We start from the raw sequence: 22,409 nt of genomic DNA on the forward strand, positions 1-22,409 counted from the left end.
GCTGGATATGTTCATGTTAGGCTGGATATGTTCATGTTAGGCTGGATATGTTCATGTAAGACTTGGATATGTTCATGTAAGACCTGGATATGTTCATGTTATGCTGGATATGTTCATGTTAGGCTGGATATGTTCATGTTATGCTGGAGATGTTCATGTAAGACCTGGATATGTTCATGCTAGGCTGGATATGTTCATGTAAGACCTGGATATGTTCATGCTAGGCTGGATATGTTCATGTAAGACCTGGATATGTTCATGTTATGCTGGATATGTTCATGTTGTACTGGATATGTTCATGTAAGACCTGGATATGTTCATGTTGGGCTGGATATGTTCATGTTAGGCTGGATATGTTCATGTTAGGCTGGATTTGTTCATGTTCGGCTGGATATGTTCATGTTAGGCTGGATATGTTCATGCAAGACCTGGATATGTTCATGTAAGACCTGGATATGTTCATGTTAGGCTGGATATGTTCTTGTAAGACCTGGATATGTTCATGTAAGACCTGGATATGATCACGTTAGGCTGGATATGTTCATGTAAGACCTGGATATGTTCATGTAAGGCTGGATATGTTCATGTAAGACCTGGATATGTTCATGTTAGGCTGGATATGTTCATGTTAGGCTGGATATGTTCATGTTGGGCTGGATATGTTCATGTTGGGCTGGATATGTTCATGTAAGACCTGGATATGTTCATGTAAGACCTGGATATGTTCATGTTATGCTGGATATGTTCATGTTATGCTGGATATGTTCATGTAAGACCTGGATATGTTCATGTTAGACCTGGATATGTTCATGTAAGACCTGGATATGTTCATGTTATGCTGGATATGTTCATGTTAGGCTGGATATGTTCATGTAAGACCTGGATATGTTCATGTAAGACCTGGATATGTTCGTGTTAGGCTGGATATGTTCATGTTATGCTGGATATGTTCATGTTATGCTGGATATGATCATGTTATGCTGGATATGTTCATGTTATGCTGGATATGTTCATGTTATACTGGATATGTTCATGTTATCCTGGATATGTTCATGTTATGCTGGATATGTTCATGTTATACTGGATATGTTCATGTTATCCTGGATATGTTCATGTTATACTGGATATGTTCATGTAAGACCAGGATATGTTCATGTAAGACCAGGATATGTTCATGTAAGGCTGGATATGTTCATGTAAGACCTGGATATGTTCATGTTCAGCTGGATATGTTCATGTTATGCTGGATATGTTCATGTAAGACCTGGATATGATCATGTTAGGCTGGATATGTTCATGTAAGACCTGCATATGTTTATGTTAGGCTGGATATGTTCATGTTGGGCTGGATATGTTCATGTAAGACCTGGATATGTTCATGTAAGACCTGGATATGTTCATGTTATGCTGGATATGTTCATGTTAGGCTGGATATGTTCATGTTATGCTGGATATGTTCATGTAAGACCTGGATATGTTCATGTTATGCTGGAGATGTTCATGTAAGACCTGGATATGTTCATGCTAGGCTGGATATGTTCATGTAAGACCTGGATATGTTCATGTTATGCTGGATATGTTCATGTTGTACTGGATATGTTCATGTAAGACCTGGATATGTTCATGTTGGGCTGGATATGTTCATGTTAGGCTGGATATGTTCATGTTAGGCTGGATTTGTTCATGTTAGGCTGGATATGTTCATGTTAGGCTGGATATGTTCATGCAAGACCTGGATATGTTCATGTAAGACCTGGATATGTTCATGTTAGGCTGGATATGTTCTTGTAAGACCTGGATATGTTCATGTAAGACCTGGATATGATCACGTTAGGCTGGATATGTTCATGTAAGACCTGGATATGTTCATGTAAGACCAGGATATGGTCATGTAAGACCAGGATATGTTCATGTTAGGCTGGATATGTTCATGTAAGACCTGCATATGTTCATGTTAGGCTGGATATGTTCATGTTGGGCTGGATATGTTCATGTTGGACTGGATATGTTCATGTTGGACTGGATATGTTCATGTAAGACCTGGATATGTTCATGTAAGACCTGGATATGTTCATGTTATGCTGGATATGTTCATGTTATGCTGGATATGTTCATGTAAGACCTGGATATGTTCATGTTAGACCTGGATATGTTCATGTTATGCTGGATATGTTCATGTTATGCTGGATATGTTCATGTTAGGCTGGATATGTTCATGTAAGACCTGGATATGTTCATGTAAGACCTGGATATGTTCATGTAAGACCTGGATATGTTCATGTTATGCTGGATATGTTCATGTTATGCTGGATATGTTCATGTAAGACCTGGATATGTTCATGTTAGACCTGGATATGTTCATGTAAGACCTGGATATGTTCATGTTATGCTGGATATGTTCATGTTAGGCTGGATATGTTCATGTAAGACCTGGATATGTTCATGTAAGACCTGGATATGTTCATGTTATGCTGGATATGTTCATGTTATGCTGGATATGTTCATGTAAGACCTGGATATGTTCATGTTATGCTGGAGATGTTCATGTAAGACCTGGATATGTTCATGCTAGGCTGGATATGTTCATGTAAGACCTGGATATGTTCATGTTATGCTGGATATGTTCATGTTGTACTGGATATGTTCATGTAAGACCTGGATATGTTCATGTTGGGCTGGATATGTTCATGTTAGGCTGGATATGTTCATGTTAGGCTGGATTTGTTCATGTTAGGCTGGATATGTTCATGTTAGGCTGGATATGTTCATGCAAGACCTGGATATGTTCATGTAAGACCTGGATATGTTCATGTTAGGCTGGATATGTTCTTGTAAGACCTGGATATGTTCATGTAAGACCTGGATATGATCACGTTAGGCTGGATATGTTCATGTAAGACCTGGATATGTTCATGTAAGACCAGGATATGGTCATGTAAGACCAGGATATGTTCATGTAAGGCTGGATATGTTCATGTAAGACCTGGATATGTTCATGTTAGGCTGGATATGTTCATGTTAGGCTGGATATGTTCATGTTGGGCTGGATATGTTCATGTTAGGCTGGATATGTTCATGTAAGACCTGGATATGATCATGTTAGGCTGGATATGTTCATGTAAGACCTGCATATGTTCATGTTAGGCTGGATATGTTCATGTTGGGCTGGATATGTTCATGTTGGACTGGATATGTTCATGTTGGACTGGATATGTTCATGTAAGACCTGGATATGTTCATGTAAGACCTGGATATGTTCATGTTATGCTGGATATGTTCATGTTATGCTGGATATGTTCATGTAAGACCTGGATATGTTCATGTTAGACCTGGATATGTTCATGTTATGCTGGATATGTTCATGTTATGCTGGATATGTTCATGTTAGGCTGGATATGTTCATGTAAGACCTGGATATGTTCATGTAAGACCTGGATATGTTCATGTAAGACCTGGATATGTTCATGTTATGCTGGATATGTTCATGTTATGCTGGATATGTTCATGTAAGACCTGGATATGTTCATGTTAGACCTGGATATGTTCATGTAAGACCTGGATATGTTCATTTTATGCTGGATATGTTCATGTTAGGCTGGATATGTTCATGTAAGACCTGGATATGTTCATGTAAGACCTGGATATGTTCGTGTTAGGCTGGATATGTTCATGTTATGCTGGATATGTTCATGTTATGCTGGATATGATCATGTTATGCTGGATATGTTCATGTTATGCTGGATATGTTCATGTTATACTGGATATGTTCATGTTATCCTGGATATGTTCATGTTATGCTGGATATGTTCATGTTATACTGGATATGTTCATGTTATCCTGGATATGTTCATGTAAGACCTGGATATGTTCATGTTGGGCTGGATATGTTCATGTTATGCTGGATATGTTCATGTTATCCTGGATATGTTCATGTAAGACCTGGATATGTTCATGTAAGACCTGGATATGTTCATGTAAGACCTGGATATGTTCATGTGAGGCTGGATATGTTCATGTTAGGCTGGATATGTTCATGTAAGACTTAGATATGTTCATGTTATGCTCGATATGTTAATGTAAGACCTGGATATGTTCATGTTATGCTGGATATGTTCATGTTATGCTGGATATGTTCATGTAAGACCTGGATATGTTCATGTAAGACCTGGATATGTTCATGTTAGGCTGGATATGTTCATGTTAGGCTGGATATGTTCATGTAAGACTTGGATATGTTCATGTAAGACCTGGATATGTTCATGTTAGGCTGGATATGTTCATGTTAGGCTGGATATGTTCATGTAAGACCTGGATATGTTCATGTAAGACCTGGATATGTTCATGTAAGACCTGGATATGTTCATGTTATGCTGGATATGTTCATGTTCATGTTAGGCTGGTTTGGAATTACCTTAATGTTCTCATTGAAAAATATGAATACATGTGCAAAGACATAACAGGTACATGAACACAAACAGAAGCTCAGACAAAACAGCCTTCAGACTAGTTCAGGTGATCAAATACAAACTATGGGACAGACTCACACCTGTACGAGTAACAACAGCGATTGGAGAGTGCGATCCGTGTGTGGTAAGCAGCGTCGTGCCACAGAGCAGTGTGTTTCTCCGGTGTGTGTTGCACGAGTACGTTGCCTGACCGCCAACCACGCCATCCACAATGGCATCTTCAACACCCAGTTCTGTCACCGCACTGTGTGGATCACTAACCTCACCACCTGGCAGGCTCAGCTTACTGACTGGCACACTCTCACCTGCTCATCCACACGTGGGACCACAACAGTGATTTTTTGTTTTTTAAAGTTGGTTTTGGCTAGAAGTACAAAAATCAGGCAGAGTATTTATCATTGATTTTTAAGGGTTGAGGTAAAGTCAGAAAACTTCAGTCAGAACGTTGATTCCATCTTTTCCCCTTTATGCCCCTCCTCGAACCCCAAAAGGTTGTGATGAGCCAGGAAGGCTCTGGTGATACTTTGCACTATCACACTACCATGCAAGGCACCGACTTATGCTCACATTTAAACTCATTAACACAATAAGGACAACACTCAGGAGTATTGATGTTGAAGTACAGCACAGAGTATCTTAACTGATCGAGGAAGTGAAAGAGAGCACAGACAAGCGAGGTGAATGTGGTGAGGAAGTGAAGCTCGACTCGTACCGGTCAGCATGCTCTCATCCATCCTGCACTGCCCCGACAGCAGGGCCGCATCACAGGAGAGCTGTGTGTTCAGAGAAGTGATGGACGGGGAGAGGGACACAACATCTCCTGGAACAAGTAATTTCGAAGGAAGCTCCTCGAGGCCTGGAGAAAACGATGAGGAAGGTAGAGATTGGAGATGCCAGAGGAGGAGTGAGAGGAGGAGTGAGAGGAGGATGATAAAAAAAGGGAAGAAAGAATATATATTAAAGAAGGAAATGCAAAGATAAAGCTTCACAAGGAAGGAAAAAGTAATGGAGTAGAAATTTTAGGAGAACATGTGCATGTGTACATGTACGTGTACCACCATCTGGGCGAAGGACACACACTGAAACATTTGTCTTCACCATGTCTCTCAAAGCTACTGCTTGCTGCAAAGACAAGTACAATAAGAAAGTGTGTCAAAGAAAAGCAAAATGGCTAAAAATGGACAAATATACAACATATATATATATATATATATATATATATATATATATATATATATATATATATATATATATATATATACACACACACACAAGCACAAATACATGAATGGAGTGGAGGTGTGAGGGAGCATGGATGGAAGGGAGGGAATATTGGTGAGTAGGATCGCAGATGGGAAGGAGGAAGCGAGGGTGAGAGGGAGCATGACTGGGAGGGGACTTGGGAGGGTGGAAAGGAGCACAAGCGGGCCAAAGGGAACAAGAGCTGGTGGGAGCACAGGCTGGAGTAGGCACGGGCAGGAGTGAGTGCAAGTGGGATGGAATGTGGACGGGAGGGAGCATGGGCAAGAGCAGGCACGGGCACAGGAGGGAGCACGCATGGGCAGGAGTGTGAATAGGAAAAAGGGTGGGAGCACAAACTGGAATGAGTGCAGGCTGGATGGAGTGCGGACAAGAGCATGGGCAAGAGCAGGCATAGGAGGGAGCACGCATGGGCGAGAGTGTGAGCAGGAAGGAGGGTGGGAGCACAGGCAAGAGTGAGCACAGGCAAGAGTGAGCGCAAACATGAGCGTGGGCAAGAGCAGGCACAGGAGGGAGCACGCATGGGCGAGAGCATGGGCAGTGGAGAGAGTGGGCGGGAGAGTGAACAGGAAGGAGGGTGGGAGTGAGTGCTGGTGGGAGCACAGGTGGGAGTGTGGTTAAGAGGGAGCATATAGGGAGGGCATGAAGGAACAGAGGTTGGGAGAGTTCAAGCATGCCTTGTGAGTCTGATACAATGCGCTCGTGATGGAAACGATTGACAAGATGAGGATGCAAGCAGAATAATAATAATAATTGTCAGCAAACCACAGGGCCAGACTCAGTGCCTGGAACATGTAGAATGGGTTGAGAACCTGTCAGGGGGGAGGGGGGGGGGGAAAGTCAAAAAATCAACAAATCACCATGTCAAGAAATTCATTGTATACAACATTCAGATAGAAAAGCAATTGTTGTAACAAAGGTCGATTCTTCAACAAAGCCATCAAGCAGTGTTCCCTTTTAACAAGCACGAGTAAAAAATGACAAGAAAATTTGTGTCAATCAGCAAATTACAGTGCAAATGAAGGTGAAACATAGGTAACGCCAGTGGATGTGTCTGGGGCGGTGCTGGCGGAGGTGTGTGGGGCGGGGCCGGCGGAGGTGTGTGGGGCGGGGCCGGCGGAGGTGTGTGGGGCGGGGCCGGCGGAGGTGTGTGGGGCGGGGCCGGCGGAGGTGTGTGGGGCGGGGCCGCCGCAGGTGTGGGGGGCGGGGCCGGCGGAGGTGTCTGGGGCGGTGCGGCGGAGGTGTCTGGGGCGGTGCCAGCGGAGGTGTCTGGGGCGGTGCCAGCGGAGGTGTCTGGGGCGGTGCCAGCGGAGGTGTCTGGGGCGGTGCCAGCGGAGGTGTCTGGGGCGGTGCAGGTGGAGATGCTGGGGCGGCACCAGTGGGGGGTGGGAGGGTTGCGGCAGTGCTGGTGGGAGGGTTGCGGCAGTGCTGGTGGAAGTGGTGAGGTCAGTGCCAGTTCGGGTGGTGTGTCAATGGCATTGCTGGTGGAGTTGGAGGTGCTGTTGGATATGGTGTTGGAGGTGGTTGACGTGGTGGTGACTCAAAGTGATTAAGGTGGAAAGTGAGAGTGTGTGTGGTTGTGAAAACAAACCTCATTAACGAAAAGATGCCAGTAAGATGGAACGGGAACATTGATGACATTCTCACCAAAGATGTTGAGCCTGCAATTTCACAAAGAAAGAACCTCTCAATTGCCAACAGGAGCAGATCCCCGTAGTGTCCCACTTCCTGCTCACCGAGCCTCAGGCTTAACTTGCAGAATTGTGGTCCAGAAACAAACCAACACAATAACTTGATGTATGGACGACACGTAACGTATATATTCTTACGCTTTGTTCATTCAATCCAAGATTTTAGAAAAACCCTCTCCAGGTAATTATTCAACCAATCACCGAGTTGGGAACCAAACCACTGTCACTTTCTCCATGGGAACCAAACTACTGTCGCTTTCTCTATGGGAACCACACTACTGTCACTTTCTCCATGGGAACCAAACTACTGTCACTTTCTCTATGGGAACCACACTACTGTCACTTTCTCTATGGGAACCAAACCACTGTCACTTTCTCCATGGGAACCAAACTACTGTCACTTTCTCTATGGGAACCACACTACTGTCACTTTCTCTATGGGAACCAAACCACTGTCACTTTCTCCATGGGAACCAAACCACTGTCACTTTCTCTATGGGAACCACACTACTGTCACTTTCTCTATGGGAACCACACTACAGTCACTTTCTCTATGGGAACCACACTACTGTCACTTTCTCTATGGGAACCAAACTACTGTCGCTTTCTCTATGGGAACCAAACTACTGTCGCTTTCTCCATGGGAACCAAACTACTGTCGCTTTCTCTATGGGAACCAAACTACTGTCACTTTCTCTATGGGAACCAAACTACTGTCACTTTCTCTATGGGAACCAAACTACTGTCACTTTCTCTATGGGAACCAAACTACTGTCACTTTCTCTATGGGAACCAAACTACTGTCACTTTCTCTATGGGAACCAAACTACTGTCGCTTTCTCTATGGGAACCAAACTACTGTCGCTTTCTCCATGGGAACCAAACTACTGTCGCTTTCTCTATGGGAACCAAACTACTGTCACTTTCTCCATGGGAACCAAACTACTGTCACTTTCTCTATGGGAACCACACTACTGTCACTTTCTCTATGGGAACCACACTACAGTCACTTTCTCTATGGGAACCACACTACTGTCACTTTCTCTATGGGAACCAAACTACTGTCGCTTTCTCTATGGGAACCAAACTACTGTCGCTTTCTCCATGGGAACCAAACTACTGTCGCTTTCTCTATGGGAACCAAACTACTGTCACTTTCTCTATGGGAACCAAACTACTGTCACTTTCTCTATGGGAACCAAACTACTGTCACTTTCTCTATGGGAACCAAACTACTGTCACTTTCTCTATGGGAACCAAACTACTGTCACTTTCTCTATGGGAACCAAACTACTGTCGCTTTCTCTATGGGAACCAAACTACTGTCGCTTTCTCCATGGGAACCAAACTACTGTCGCTTTCTCTATGGGAACCAAACTACTGTCACTTTCTCCATGGGAACCAAACTACTGTCGCTTTCTCTATGGGAACCAAACTACTGTCACTTTCTCTATGGGAACCAAACTACTGTCACTTTCTCTATGGGAACCAAACTACTGTCGCTTTCTCTATGGGAACCAAACTACTGTCACTTTTTCTATGGGAACCAAACTACTGTCGCTTTCTCTATGGGAACCAAACTACTGTCACTTTCTCTATGGGAACCAAACTACTGTCGCTTTCTCTATGGGAACCAAACTACTGTCACTTTCTCTATGGGAACCAAACTACTGTCACTTTCTCTATGGGAATCAAACTACTGTCGCTTTCTCTATGGGAACCAAACTACTGTCGCTTTCTCTATGGGAACCAAACTACTGTCACTTTCTCTATGGGAACCAAACTACTGTCACTTTCTCAATGGGAACCAAACTACTGTCACTTTCTCTATGGGAACCAAACTACTGTCACTTTCTCTATGGGAATCAAACTACTGTCACTTTCTCTATGGGAACCAAACTACTGTCGCTTTCTCTATGGGAACCAAACTACTGTCACTTTCTCTATGGGAACCAAACTACTGTCACTTTCTCTATGGGAATCAAATTACTGTCACTTTCTCTATGGGAACCACACTACTGTCACTTTTCCTTGCGAACCAAACCACTGTCACTTTCTCTATGGGAACCAAACTACTGTCACTTTCTCTATGGGAACCAAACTACTGTCACTTTTTCTATGGGAACCAAACTACTGTCGCTTTCTCTATGGGAACCAAACTACTGTCACTTTCTCTATGGGAACCAAACTACTGTCACTTTCTCTATGGGAACCAAACTACTGTCACTTTCTCTATGGGAATCAAATTACTGTCACTTTCTCTATGGGAACCAAACCACTGTCACTTTCTCTATGGGAACCACACTACTGTCACTTTCTCTATGGGAACCACACTACTGTCACTTTCTCTATGGGAACCAAACTACTGTCGCTTTCTCCATGGGAACCAAACTACTGTCGCTTTCTCTATGGGAACCAAACTACTGTCACTTTCTCTATGGGAACCAAACTACTGTCACTTTCTCTATGGGAACCAAACTACTGTCACTTTCTCTATGGGAACCAAACTACTGTCGCTTTCTCTATGGCACCAAACTACTGTCACTTTTTCTATGGGAACCAAACTACTGTCACTTTCTCTATGGGAACCAAACTACTGTCGCTTTCTCTATGGGAATCAAATTACTGTCACTTTCTCTATGGGAACCACACTACTGTCACTTTTCCTTGCGAACCAAACCACTGTCACTTTCTCTCTGTGAACCAAACGACTGTCACTTTCTCCATGGGAACCAAACGACTGTCACTTTCTCTATGGGAACCACACTACTGTCGCTTTCTCCATGGGAACCAAACCACTGTCACTTTCTCTTTGGGAACCAAATTACTGTCGCTTTCTCTGTGAACCAAACGACTATCGCTTTCTCCATGGGAACCAAACTAGTCACTTTCTTTCTGAGAACCAAACTACTGTCACTTTCTCTATGGAAACCAAACTACTGTCACTTTCTCTATGGGAACCAAACTACTGTCGCTTTCTCTATGGGAACCAAACTACTGTCGCTTTCTCCATGGGAACCAAACTACTGTCGCTTTCTCTATGGGAACCAAACTACTGTCACTTTCTCCATGGGAACCAAACTACTGTCGCTTTCTCTATGGGAACCAAACTACTGTCGCTTTCTCTATGGGAACCAAACTACTGTCACTTTCTCTATGGGAACCAAACTACTGTCGCTTTCTCTATGGGAACCAAACTACTGTCACTTTTTCTATGGGAACCAAACTACTGTCGCTTTCTCTATGGGAACCAAACTACTGTCACTTTCTCTATGGGAACCAAATTACTGTCGCTTTCTCTATGGGAATCAAACTACTGTCACTTTCTCTATGGGAACCAAACTACTGTCACTTTCTCTATGGGAATCAAACTACTGTCGCTTTCTCTATGGGAACCAAACTACTGTCGCTTTCTCTATGGGAACCAAACTACTGTCACTTTCTCTATGGGAACCAAACTACTGTCACTTTCTCTATGGGAACCAAACTACTGTCACTTTCTCTATGGGAACCAAACTACTGTCACTTTCTCTATGGGAACCAAACTACTGTCACTTTCTCTATGGGAATCAAACTACTGTCACTTTCTCTATGGGAACCAAACTACTGTCGCTTTCTCTATGGGAACCAAACTACTGTCACTTTCTCTATGGGAACCAAACTACTGTCACTTTCTCTATGGGAATCAAATTACTGTCACTTTCTCTATGGGAACCACACTACTGTCACTTTTCCTTGCGAACCAAACCACTGTCACTTTCTCTATGGGAACCAAACTACTGTCACTTTCTCTATGGGAACCAAACTACTGTCACTTTTTCTATGGGAACCAAACTACTGTCACTTTCTCTATGGGAACCACACTACTGTCACTTTCTCTATGGGAACCAAACTACTGTCGCTTTCTCCATGGGAACCAAACTACTGTCGCTTTCTCTATGGGAACCACACTACTGTCACTTTCTCTATGGGAACCACACTACTGTCACTTTCTCTATGGGAACCAAACTACTGTCACTTTCTCTATGGGAACCAAACTACTGTCACTTTCTCTATGGGAACCAAACTACTGTCACTTTCTCTATGGGAACCAAACTACTGTCACTTTCTCTATGGGAACCAAACTACTGTCACTTTCTCTATGGGAACCAAACTACTGTCACTTTCTCTATGGGAACCACACTACTGTCACTTTCTCTATGGGAACCACACTACAGTCACTTTCTCTATGGGAACCACACTACTGTCACTTTCTCTATGGGAACCAAACTACTGTCGCTTTCTCTATGGGAACCAAACTACTGTCGCTTTCTCCATGGGAACCAAACTACTGTCGCTTTCTCTATGGGAACCAAACTACTGTCACTTTCTCTATGGGAACCAAACTACTGTCACTTTCTCTATGGGAACCAAACTACTGTCACTTTCTCTATGGGAACCAAACTACTGTCACTTTCTCTATGGGAACCAAACTACTGTCACTTTCTCTATGGGAACCAAACTACTGTCGCTTTCTCTATGGGAACCAAACTACTGTCGCTTTCTCCATGGGAACCAAACTACTGTCGCTTTCTCTATGGGAACCAAACTACTGTCACTTTCTCCATGGGAACCAAACTACTGTCACTTTCTCTATGGGAACCACACTACTGTCACTTTCTCTATGGGAACCACACTACAGTCACTTTCTCTATGGGAACCACACTACTGTCACTTTCTCTATGGGAACCAAACTACTGTCGCTTTCTCTATGGGAACCAAACTACTGTCGCTTTCTCCATGGGAACCAAACTACTGTCGCTTTCTCTATGGGAACCAAACTACTGTCACTTTCTCTATGGGAACCAAACTACTGTCACTTTCTCTATGGGAACCAAACTACTGTCACTTTCTCTATGGGAACCAAACTACTGTCACTTTCTCTATGGGAACCAAACTACTGTCACTTTCTCTATGGGAACCAAACTACTGTCGCTTTCTCTATGGGAACCAAACTACTGTCGCTTTCTCCATGGGAACCAAACTACTGTCGCTTTCTCTATGGGAACCAAACTACTGTCACTTTCTCCATGGGAACCAAACTACTGTCGCTTTCTCTATGGGAACCAAACTACTGTCACTTTCTCTATGGGAACCAAACTACTGTCACTTTCTCTATGGGAACCAAACTACTGTCGCTTTCTCTATGGGAACCAAACTACTGTCACTTTTTCTATGGGAACCAAACTACTGTCGCTTTCTCTATGGGAACCAAACTACTGTCACTTTCTCTATGGGAACCAAACTACTGTCGCTTTCTCTATGGGAACCAAACTACTGTCACTTTCTCTATGGGAACCAAACTACTGTCACTTTCTCTATGGGAATCAAACTACTGTCGCTTTCTCTATGGGAACCAAACTACTGTCGCTTTCTCTATGGGAACCAAACTACTGTCACTTTCTCTATGGGAACCAAACTACTGTCACTTTCTCAATGGGAACCAAACTACTGTCACTTTCTCTATGGGAACCAAACTACTGTCACTTTCTCTATGGGAATCAAACTACTGTCACTTTCTCTATGGGAACCAAACTACTGTCGCTTTCTCTATGGGAACCAAACTACTGTCACTTTCTCTATGGGAACCAAACTACTGTCACTTTCTCTATGGGAATCAAATTACTGTCACTTTCTCTATGGGAACCACACTACTGTCACTTTTCCTTGCGAACCAAACCACTGTCACTTTCTCTATGGGAACCAAACTACTGTCACTTTCTCTATGGGAACCAAACTACTGTCACTTTTTCTATGGGAACCAAACTACTGTCGCTTTCTCTATGGGAACCAAACTACTGTCACTTTCTCTATGGGAACCAAACTACTGTCACTTTCTCTATGGGAACCAAACTACTGTCACTTTCTCTATGGGAATCAAATTACTGTCACTTTCTCTATGGGAACCAAACCACTGTCACTTTCTCTATGGGAACCACACTACTGTCACTTTCTCTATGGGAACCACACTACTGTCACTTTCTCTATGGGAACCAAACTACTGTCGCTTTCTCCATGGGAACCAAACTACTGTCGCTTTCTCTATGGGAACCAAACTACTGTCACTTTCTCTATGGGAACCAAACTACTGTCACTTTCTCTATGGGAACCAAACTACTGTCACTTTCTCTATGGGAACCAAACTACTGTCGCTTTCTCTATGGCACCAAACTACTGTCACTTTTTCTATGGGAACCAAACTACTGTCACTTTCTCTATGGGAACCAAACTACTGTCGCTTTCTCTATGGGAATCAAATTACTGTCACTTTCTCTATGGGAACCACACTACTGTCACTTTTCCTTGCGAACCAAACCACTGTCACTTTCTCTCTGTGAACCAAACGACTGTCACTTTCTCCATGGGAACCAAACGACTGTCACTTTCTCTATGGGAACCACACTACTGTCGCTTTCTCCATGGGAACCAAACCACTGTCACTTTCTCTTTGGGAACCAAATTACTGTCGCTTTCTCTCTGAGAACCAAACGACTATCGCTTTCTCCATGGGAACCAAACTAGTCACTTTCTTTCTGAGAACCAAACTACTGTCACTTTCTCTATGGAAACCAAACTACTGTCACTTTCTCTATGGGAACCAAACTACTGTCGCTTTCTCTATGGGAACCAAACTACTGTCGCTTTCTCCATGGGAACCAAACTACTGTCGCTTTCTCTATGGGAACCAAACTACTGTCACTTTCTCCATGGGAACCAAACTACTGTCGCTTTCTCTATGGGAACCAAACTACTGTCGCTTTCTCTATGGGAACCAAACTACTGTCACTTTCTCTATGGGAACCAAACTACTGTCGCTTTCTCTATGGGAACCAAACTACTGTCACTTTTTCTATGGGAACCAAACTACTGTCGCTTTCTCTATGGGAACCAAACTACTGTCACTTTCTCTATGGGAACCAAATTACTGTCGCTTTCTATGGGAATCAAACTACTGTCACTTTCTCTATGGGAACCAAACTACTGTCACTTTCTCTATGGGAATCAAACTACTGTCGCTTTCTCTATGGGAACCAAACTACTGTCGCTTTCTCTATGGGAACCAAACTACTGTCACTTTCTCTATGGGAACCAAACTACTGTCACTTTCTCTATGGGAACCAAACTACTGTCACTTTCTCTATGGGAACCAAACTACTGTCACTTTCTCTATGGGAACCAAACTACTGTCACTTTCTCTATGGGAATCAAACTACTGTCACTTTCTCTATGGGAACCAAACTACTGTCGCTTTCTCTATGGGAACCAAACTACTGTCACTTTCTCTATGGGAACCAAACTACTGTCACTTTCTCTATGGGAATCAAATTACTGTCACTTTCTCTATGGGAACCACACTACTGTCACTTTTCCTTGCGAACCAAACCACTGTCACTTTCTCTATGGGAACCAAACTACTGTCACTTTCTCTATGGGAACCAAACTACTGTCACTTTTTCTATGGGAACCAAACTACTGTCGCTTTCTCTATGGGAACCAAACTACTGTCACTTTCTCTATGGGAACCAAACTACTGTCACTTTCTCTATGGGAACCAAACTACTGTCATTTTCTCTATGGGAATCAAATTACTGTCACTTTCTCTATGGGAACCAAACCACTGTCACTTTCTCTATGGGAACCACACTACTGTCACTTTCTCTATGGGAACCACACTACTGTCACTTTCTCTATGGGAACCAAACTACTGTCGCTTTCTCCATGGGAACCAAACTACTGTCGCTTTCTCTATGGGAACCAAACTACTGTCACTTTCTCTATGGGAACCAAACTACTGTCACTTTCTCTATGGGAACCAAACTACTGTCACTTTCTCTATGGGAACCAAACTACTGTCGCTTTCTCTATGGCACCAAACTACTGTCACTTTTTCTATGGGAACCAAACTACTGTCGCTTTCTCTCTGGGAACCAAACTACTGTCACTTTCTCTATGGGAACCAAACTACTGTCGCTTTCTCTATGGGAATCAAATTACTGTCACTTTCTCTATGGGAACCAAACTACTGTCACTTTCTCTCTGGGAACCAAACTACTGTCACTTTCTCTATGGGAACCAAACTACTGTCGCTTTCTCTATGGGAATCAAATTACTGTCACTTTCTCTATGGGAACCACACTACTGTCACTTTTCCTTGCGAACCAAACCACTGTCACTTTCTCTCTGTGAACCAAACGACTGTCGCTTTCTCCATGGGAACCAAACGACTGTCACTTTCTCTATGGGAACCACACTACTGTCGCTTTCTCCATGGGAACCAAACCACTGTCACTTTCTCTTTGGGAACCAAATTACTGTCGCTTTCTCTCTGAGAACCAAACGACTATCGCTTTCTCCATGGGAACCAAACTAGTCACTTTCTTTCTGAGAACCAAACTACTGTCGTTTTATCAACGGGATCCAAACTACTGTCTCTTTCTCTGTGGGAACCAAACTACTATCGTTTTATCAATGGGAACCAAACTACTGTCGCTTTCTCTATGGGAACCAAACTACTGTCACTTTCTCTCTGAGAACCAAACCACTGTCACTTTCTCTCTGAGAACCAAACTACTGTCGCTTTCTCCATGGGAACCAAACTCGTCACTTTCTCTCTGAGAACCAAACTACTGGTGCTTTCTCTATGAGAACCAAACTACTGTCGTTTTATCAATGGGAACCAAACTACTGTCATTTTATCAATGAGAACCAAACCACTGTCGCTTTCTCTCTGAGAACCAAACTACTGACCCTTTTCTCCATGGGAACCAAACTCATCACTTTCTCTCTGAGAACCAAACTACTGGTGCTTTCTCTATGAGAACCAAACTACTGTCACTTTCTCTCTGAGAACCAAACTACTGGTGCTTTCTCTATGAGAACCAAACTACTGTCACTTTCTCTCTGAGAACCAAACTACTGTCACTTTCTCTCTGAGAACCAAACTACTGACCCTTTCTCCATGGGAACCAAACTCGTCACTTTCTCTCTGAGAACCAAACTACTGGTGCTTTCTCTATGAGAACTAAACTACTGTCACTTTCTCTCTGAGAACCAAACTACTGTCAAAGGACATTCCTGACAAACTCCCTAAATATTGCACACTACTATTGGGAATGAATTTCCTTACAACAGCCCAGTGGAACCGGGTTATCTGGTAGGATCTAATAAAGTGATACAAGAGTACAATACCGGAAATCAAACTGAAATGAAGGATTATATTCACAGACCTTTCTGCACGCTGGTGTTGGTTTAAACCCCCGACCATGAGATGTAGATCGGAACATGTCCAGCTGTCAGACAGGCCACTGTGAAAGGCGTGGAGGTGGTTGTGGGGTTTGGGGGTGGGGAGGGTAGCAATCACATGCAGGCAAGGACATTACGGTACAATAATATCTCGATTCCAATATGTGGTGATGATGGTGGGGTTGCACCATTTTGTGATGACATCATGTGGGTGATCCTTTAAAACTTAATGTAAAAGTGAAATCCAACTTTTGGATCTTTGTTAATGGCAACACATTAAACATACACTGTTCTGAGAAGTCATTGAACTTCAAAGCTAAATGTTTCTTTAGCTAAGTAAAGACGTCTTGCATTTCACAATACTTCAAGTCACAGGAATGAGCATAACCATATTATTTAACCGAACTTCATAAAAGGCAAATAAATGCATACTTTAAGTTTATATACAATTGATTGTACACTTTGCAGTCGCAACAATAATTATAAGAAATATATTCCTTTAAAGTTGATTAGAATTAATTACAGGAATTTCGATTCATATACACGTATCAATTATATATCCTCCATTAAGCTTTTAATTAATTATTTGATAATTGAATGGACAATGTATTACTATAATAATGGCTTTTATTAGAAAAGGGTTAATTAATTAATGACTGCAAAATTGTGAGTCTTGCACTTGTGCACCGCAAGGGTGACATCAAGTGCCAAGCCTCGTGCATTACATTGACATCGCCCAAACCACACGTCTCAACCTTTTCTTACCATTTGAGATTCGTCTGTGGAATTATAAATGCTTTATAATATGAATACAAGTGTCTCATAATGTGCTCAAAAAATAATGTTTAGAGTGTTTATTGTACAAGAAAGCCTTTTTAGAGATGATTTGTTTCATACCTGTATAACAATGAAAAATTTGCAAAATCATCAGAGGTTTGAAAAACAACTGTTGCAATGATGAAGATGTTGAAAGAAATTTCCATATACATTTCTGATGAAACTTGTTGACAACATATCACTTCAAAATGTATAAATATCGATTCTGTGTGGCTGAAAATGTATTTTTATTGGTCAAGGATAATTCAATACAAGCTATAGACTTCTGTCTGTGTTTTGCTTTTGCCAACCAAGCAATAAATGATCGGAATTCTGAACACGAGGCGTTTATTCAATCTAAGGAAATAGATTCCACGACATGAATGACATACCATAGTGGCACAAAGGTTGCCTGGCTTTTGCTCCAGACGGAGCGCCTGTGGTGCGAGTCAAAATAACGAAAGGATTCCACCTGGGAACACAGAGCACCATCCATCATCACCTTCATTATAAATACACAGCACCATCCATCCATCATCACCTTCATTATAAAAACACAGCACCATCCATCACCTTCATTATATATACACAGCACCATCCATAATCACCTTCATTATAAATACACAGCACCATCCATCCATCATCACCTTCATTATAAAAACACAGCACCATCCATCACCTTCATTATAAATACACAGCACCATCCATAATCACCTTCATTATAAATACACAGCACCATCCATAATCACCTTCATTATATATACACAGCACCATCCATAATCACCTTCATTATATATACACAGCACCATCCATAATCACCTTCATTATAAATACACAGCACCATCCATCCATCATCACCTTCATTATATATACACAGCACCATCCATCCATCATCACCTTCATTATAAAAACACAGCACCATCCATCACCTTCATTATAAATACACAGCACCATCCATCACCTTCATTATATATACACAGCACCATCCATAATCACCTTCATTATAAATACACAGCACCATCCATCCATCATCACCTTCATTATAAAAACACAGCACCATCCATCACCTTCATTATATATACACAGCACCATCCATAATCAACTTCATTATAAATACACAGCACCATGCATCATAAATACACAGAACCATCAATCATCACAGTCATTATAAATACACAGCACCATACATTATCACCTTCATTATAAATACAAAGCACCATCTATCATCACCTTCATTATAAATACACAGCACAATCTGTCATCACCTTCATTATAAATACACAGCACCATCTATCATCACCTTCATTATAAATACACAGCACCATCTATCATCACCTTCATTATAAATACATAGCACCATCCATCATCACCTTAATTATAAATACAGAGCACTATCCATCATCACCTTAATTATAAATACACAGCACTATCCATCATCACCTTCATGATAAATACACAGCACCATCCATAATCAACTTCATTATAAATACACAGCACCATCTATCATCACCTTCATTATAAATACACAGCACCATCCATCATCACTTTCATTATTAAGACACAGCACTATTCATCATCACCTTAATTATAAATACAAAGCACTATCCATCACCTTCATTATAAATACACAGCACCATCTATCATCACCTTCATTATAAATACACAGAACCATCAATCATCACCTTGATTATAAATACACAGCACTATTCATCATCACATTAATTATAAATACAAAGCACTATGCATCACCTTCATTATAAATACACAGCACCATCCATAATCAACTTCATTATAAATACACAGCACCATCTATCATCACCTTCATTATAAATACACAGCACGATACATAATCACCTATTTTATTTATACATAGCACCATCCATCACCACTTTCATTATAAATACATAGCACCATCCATCATCACCTTCATTATAAATACATAGCACCATCCATCATCACCTTCATTATAAACACACAGCACCATCCATCCATCATCACCTTCATTATAAAAACACAGCACCATCCATCACCTTCATTATATATACACAGCACCATCCATAATCACCTTCATTATAAATACACAGCACCATCCATCCATCATCACCTTCATTATATATACACAGCACCATCCATCCATCATCACCTTCATTATATATACACAGCACCATCCATCCATCATCATTATATATACACAGCACCATCCATCATCACCTTCATTATAAATACACAGCACCATCCATCCATAATCACCTTCATTATAAATACACAGCACCATCCATCCATCATCACCTTCATTATAAATACACAGCACCATACATCATCACCTTCATTATAAATACACAGCACCATACATCATCACCTTCATTATAAATACACAGCACCATCCATCCATCATCACCTTCATTATATATACACAGCACCATCCATCCATCATCACCTTCATTATAAATACACAGCACCATCCATCCATCATCATTATATATACACAGCACCATCCATCCATCATCCCCTTCATGATAAAAACACAGCACCATCCATCCATCATCCCCTTCACGATGAATACACAGCACCATCCATCACCTTCATTATATATATACACAGCACCATCCATAATCACCTTCATTATAAATACACAGCACCATCCATCCATCATCACCTTCATTATATATACACAGCACCATCCATCCATCATCACCTTCATTATAAATACACAGCACCATCCATCATCACCTTCATTATAAATACACAGCACCATCCATCACCTTCATGATAAAAACACAGCACCATCCATCCATCATCCCCTTCACGATGAATACACAGCACCATCCATCCATCCATCACCTTCATTATATATACACAGCACCATCCATCATCACCTTCATTATAAATACACAGCACCATCCAACCATCATCATTATATATACACAGCACCATCCATCATCACCTTCATTATAAATACACAGCACCATCCATCCATCATCATTATATATACACAGCACCATCCATCATCACCTTCATTATAAATACACAGCACCATCCATAATCACCTTCATTATAAATACACAGCACCATCCATCATCACCTTCATTATAAATACACAGCACCATACATCATCACCTTCATTATAAATACACAGCACCATCTGTCATCACCTTCTTTATAAATACACAGCACCATCCATCATCACCTTCATTATAAATACACAGCACCATCCATCACCTTAATTATAAATACACAGCACTATCCATCATCACCTTAATTATACATACACAGCACTATCTTCATGATATGATCACCTTCATGATAAATACACAGCACCATCCATAATCAACTTCATTATAAATACACAGCACCATGCATCATAAATACACAGAACCATCAATCATCACAGTCATTATAAATACACAGCACCATACATTATCACCTTCATTATAAATACAAAGCACCATCTATCATCACCTTCATTATAAATACACAGCACAATCTGTCATCACCTTCATTATAAATACACAGCACCATCTATCATCACCTTCATTATAAATACACAGCACCATCTATCATCACCTTCATTATAAATACACAGCACCATCCATCATCACCTTAATTATAAATACAGAGCACTATCCATCATCACCTTAATTATAAATACACAGCACTATCCATCATCACCTTCATGATAAATACACAGCACTATCCATCATCACCTTCATGATAAATACACAGCACCATCCATAATCAACTTCATTATAAATACACAGCACCATCTATCATCACCTTCATTATAAATACACAGCACCATCCATCATCACTTTCATTATTAAGACACAGCACTATTCATCATCACCTTAATTATAAATACAAAGCACTATCCATCACCTTCATTATAAATACACAGCACCATCTATCATCACCTTCATTATAAATACACAGAACCATCAATCATCACCTTGATTATAAATACACAGCACTATTCATCATCACATTAATTATAAATACAAAGCACTATGCATCACCTTCATTATAAATACACAGCACCATCCATAATCAACTTCATTATAAATACACAGCACCATCTATCATCACCTTCATTATAAATACACAGCACCATCTATCATCACCTTCATTATAAATACACAGCACCATCCATCATCACCTTAATTATAAATACAGAGCACTATCCATCATCACCTTAATTATAAATACACAGCACTATCCATCATCACCTTCATGATAAATACACAGCACTATCCATCATCACCTTCATGATAAATACACAGCACCATCCATAATCAACTTCATTATAAATACACAGCACCATCTATCATCACCTTCATTATAAATACACAGCACCATCCATCATCACTTTCATTATTAAGACACAGCACTATTCATCATCACCTTAATTATAAATACAAAGCACTATCCATCACCTTCATTATAAATACACAGCACCATCTATCATCACCTTCATTATAAATACACAGAACCATCAATCATCACCTTGATTATAAATACACAGCACTATTCATCATCACATTAATTATAAATACAAAGCACTATGCATCACCTTCATTATAAATACACAGCACCATCCATAATCAACTTCATTATAAATACACAGCACCATCTATCATCACCTTCATTATAAATACACAGCACGATACATAATCACCTATTTTATTTATACATAGCACCATCCATCATCACCTTCATTATAAATACATAGCACCATCCATCATCACCTTCATTATAAATACATAGCACCATCCATCACCACTTTCATTATAAATACATAGCACCATCCATCATCACCTTCATTATAAATACATAGCACCATCCATCATCACCTTCATTATAAATACATAGCACCATCCATCATCACCTTCATTATAAA

General features: G+C 41.1%; 1 protein-coding gene across 5 annotated transcripts in view; it reads right to left on the bottom strand.

Moving 5' to 3' along the window:
- The window catches only part of ATP13A2 (ATPase cation transporting 13A2), a 92,850-nt gene that overhangs the window by 45,654 nt on the left and 24,787 nt on the right, over positions 1-22,409 (bottom strand). For 3 of the 5 annotated variants that reach the window (XM_085847746.1, XM_085847747.1, XM_085847748.1), the window contains 7 exons: positions 17,908-17,987; positions 16,684-16,761; positions 7,318-7,387; positions 6,404-6,538; positions 5,510-5,588; positions 5,179-5,322; positions 4,547-4,771 (listed from right to left, as the gene is read on the bottom strand). In XM_085847746.1, coding sequence (XP_085703872.1) covers positions 4,547-4,771; positions 5,179-5,322; positions 5,510-5,588; positions 6,404-6,538; positions 7,318-7,387; positions 16,684-16,761; positions 17,908-17,987 — 811 coding nt within the window. The remainder of the gene's footprint in view (positions 1-4,546; positions 4,772-5,178; positions 5,323-5,509; positions 5,589-6,403; positions 6,539-7,317; positions 7,388-16,683; positions 16,762-17,907; positions 17,988-22,409) is intronic. The other 2 variants (XM_085847745.1, XM_085847744.1) reach the window with 2 other exon arrangements.

Source organism: Eptatretus burgeri, chromosome 11 (assembly GCF_056783735.1).
Source record: "Eptatretus burgeri isolate ZD-2024b chromosome 11, Ebu_testis_v1, whole genome shotgun sequence".
Classification (NCBI taxonomy): domain Eukaryota; kingdom Metazoa; phylum Chordata; class Myxini; order Myxiniformes; family Myxinidae; genus Eptatretus; species Eptatretus burgeri.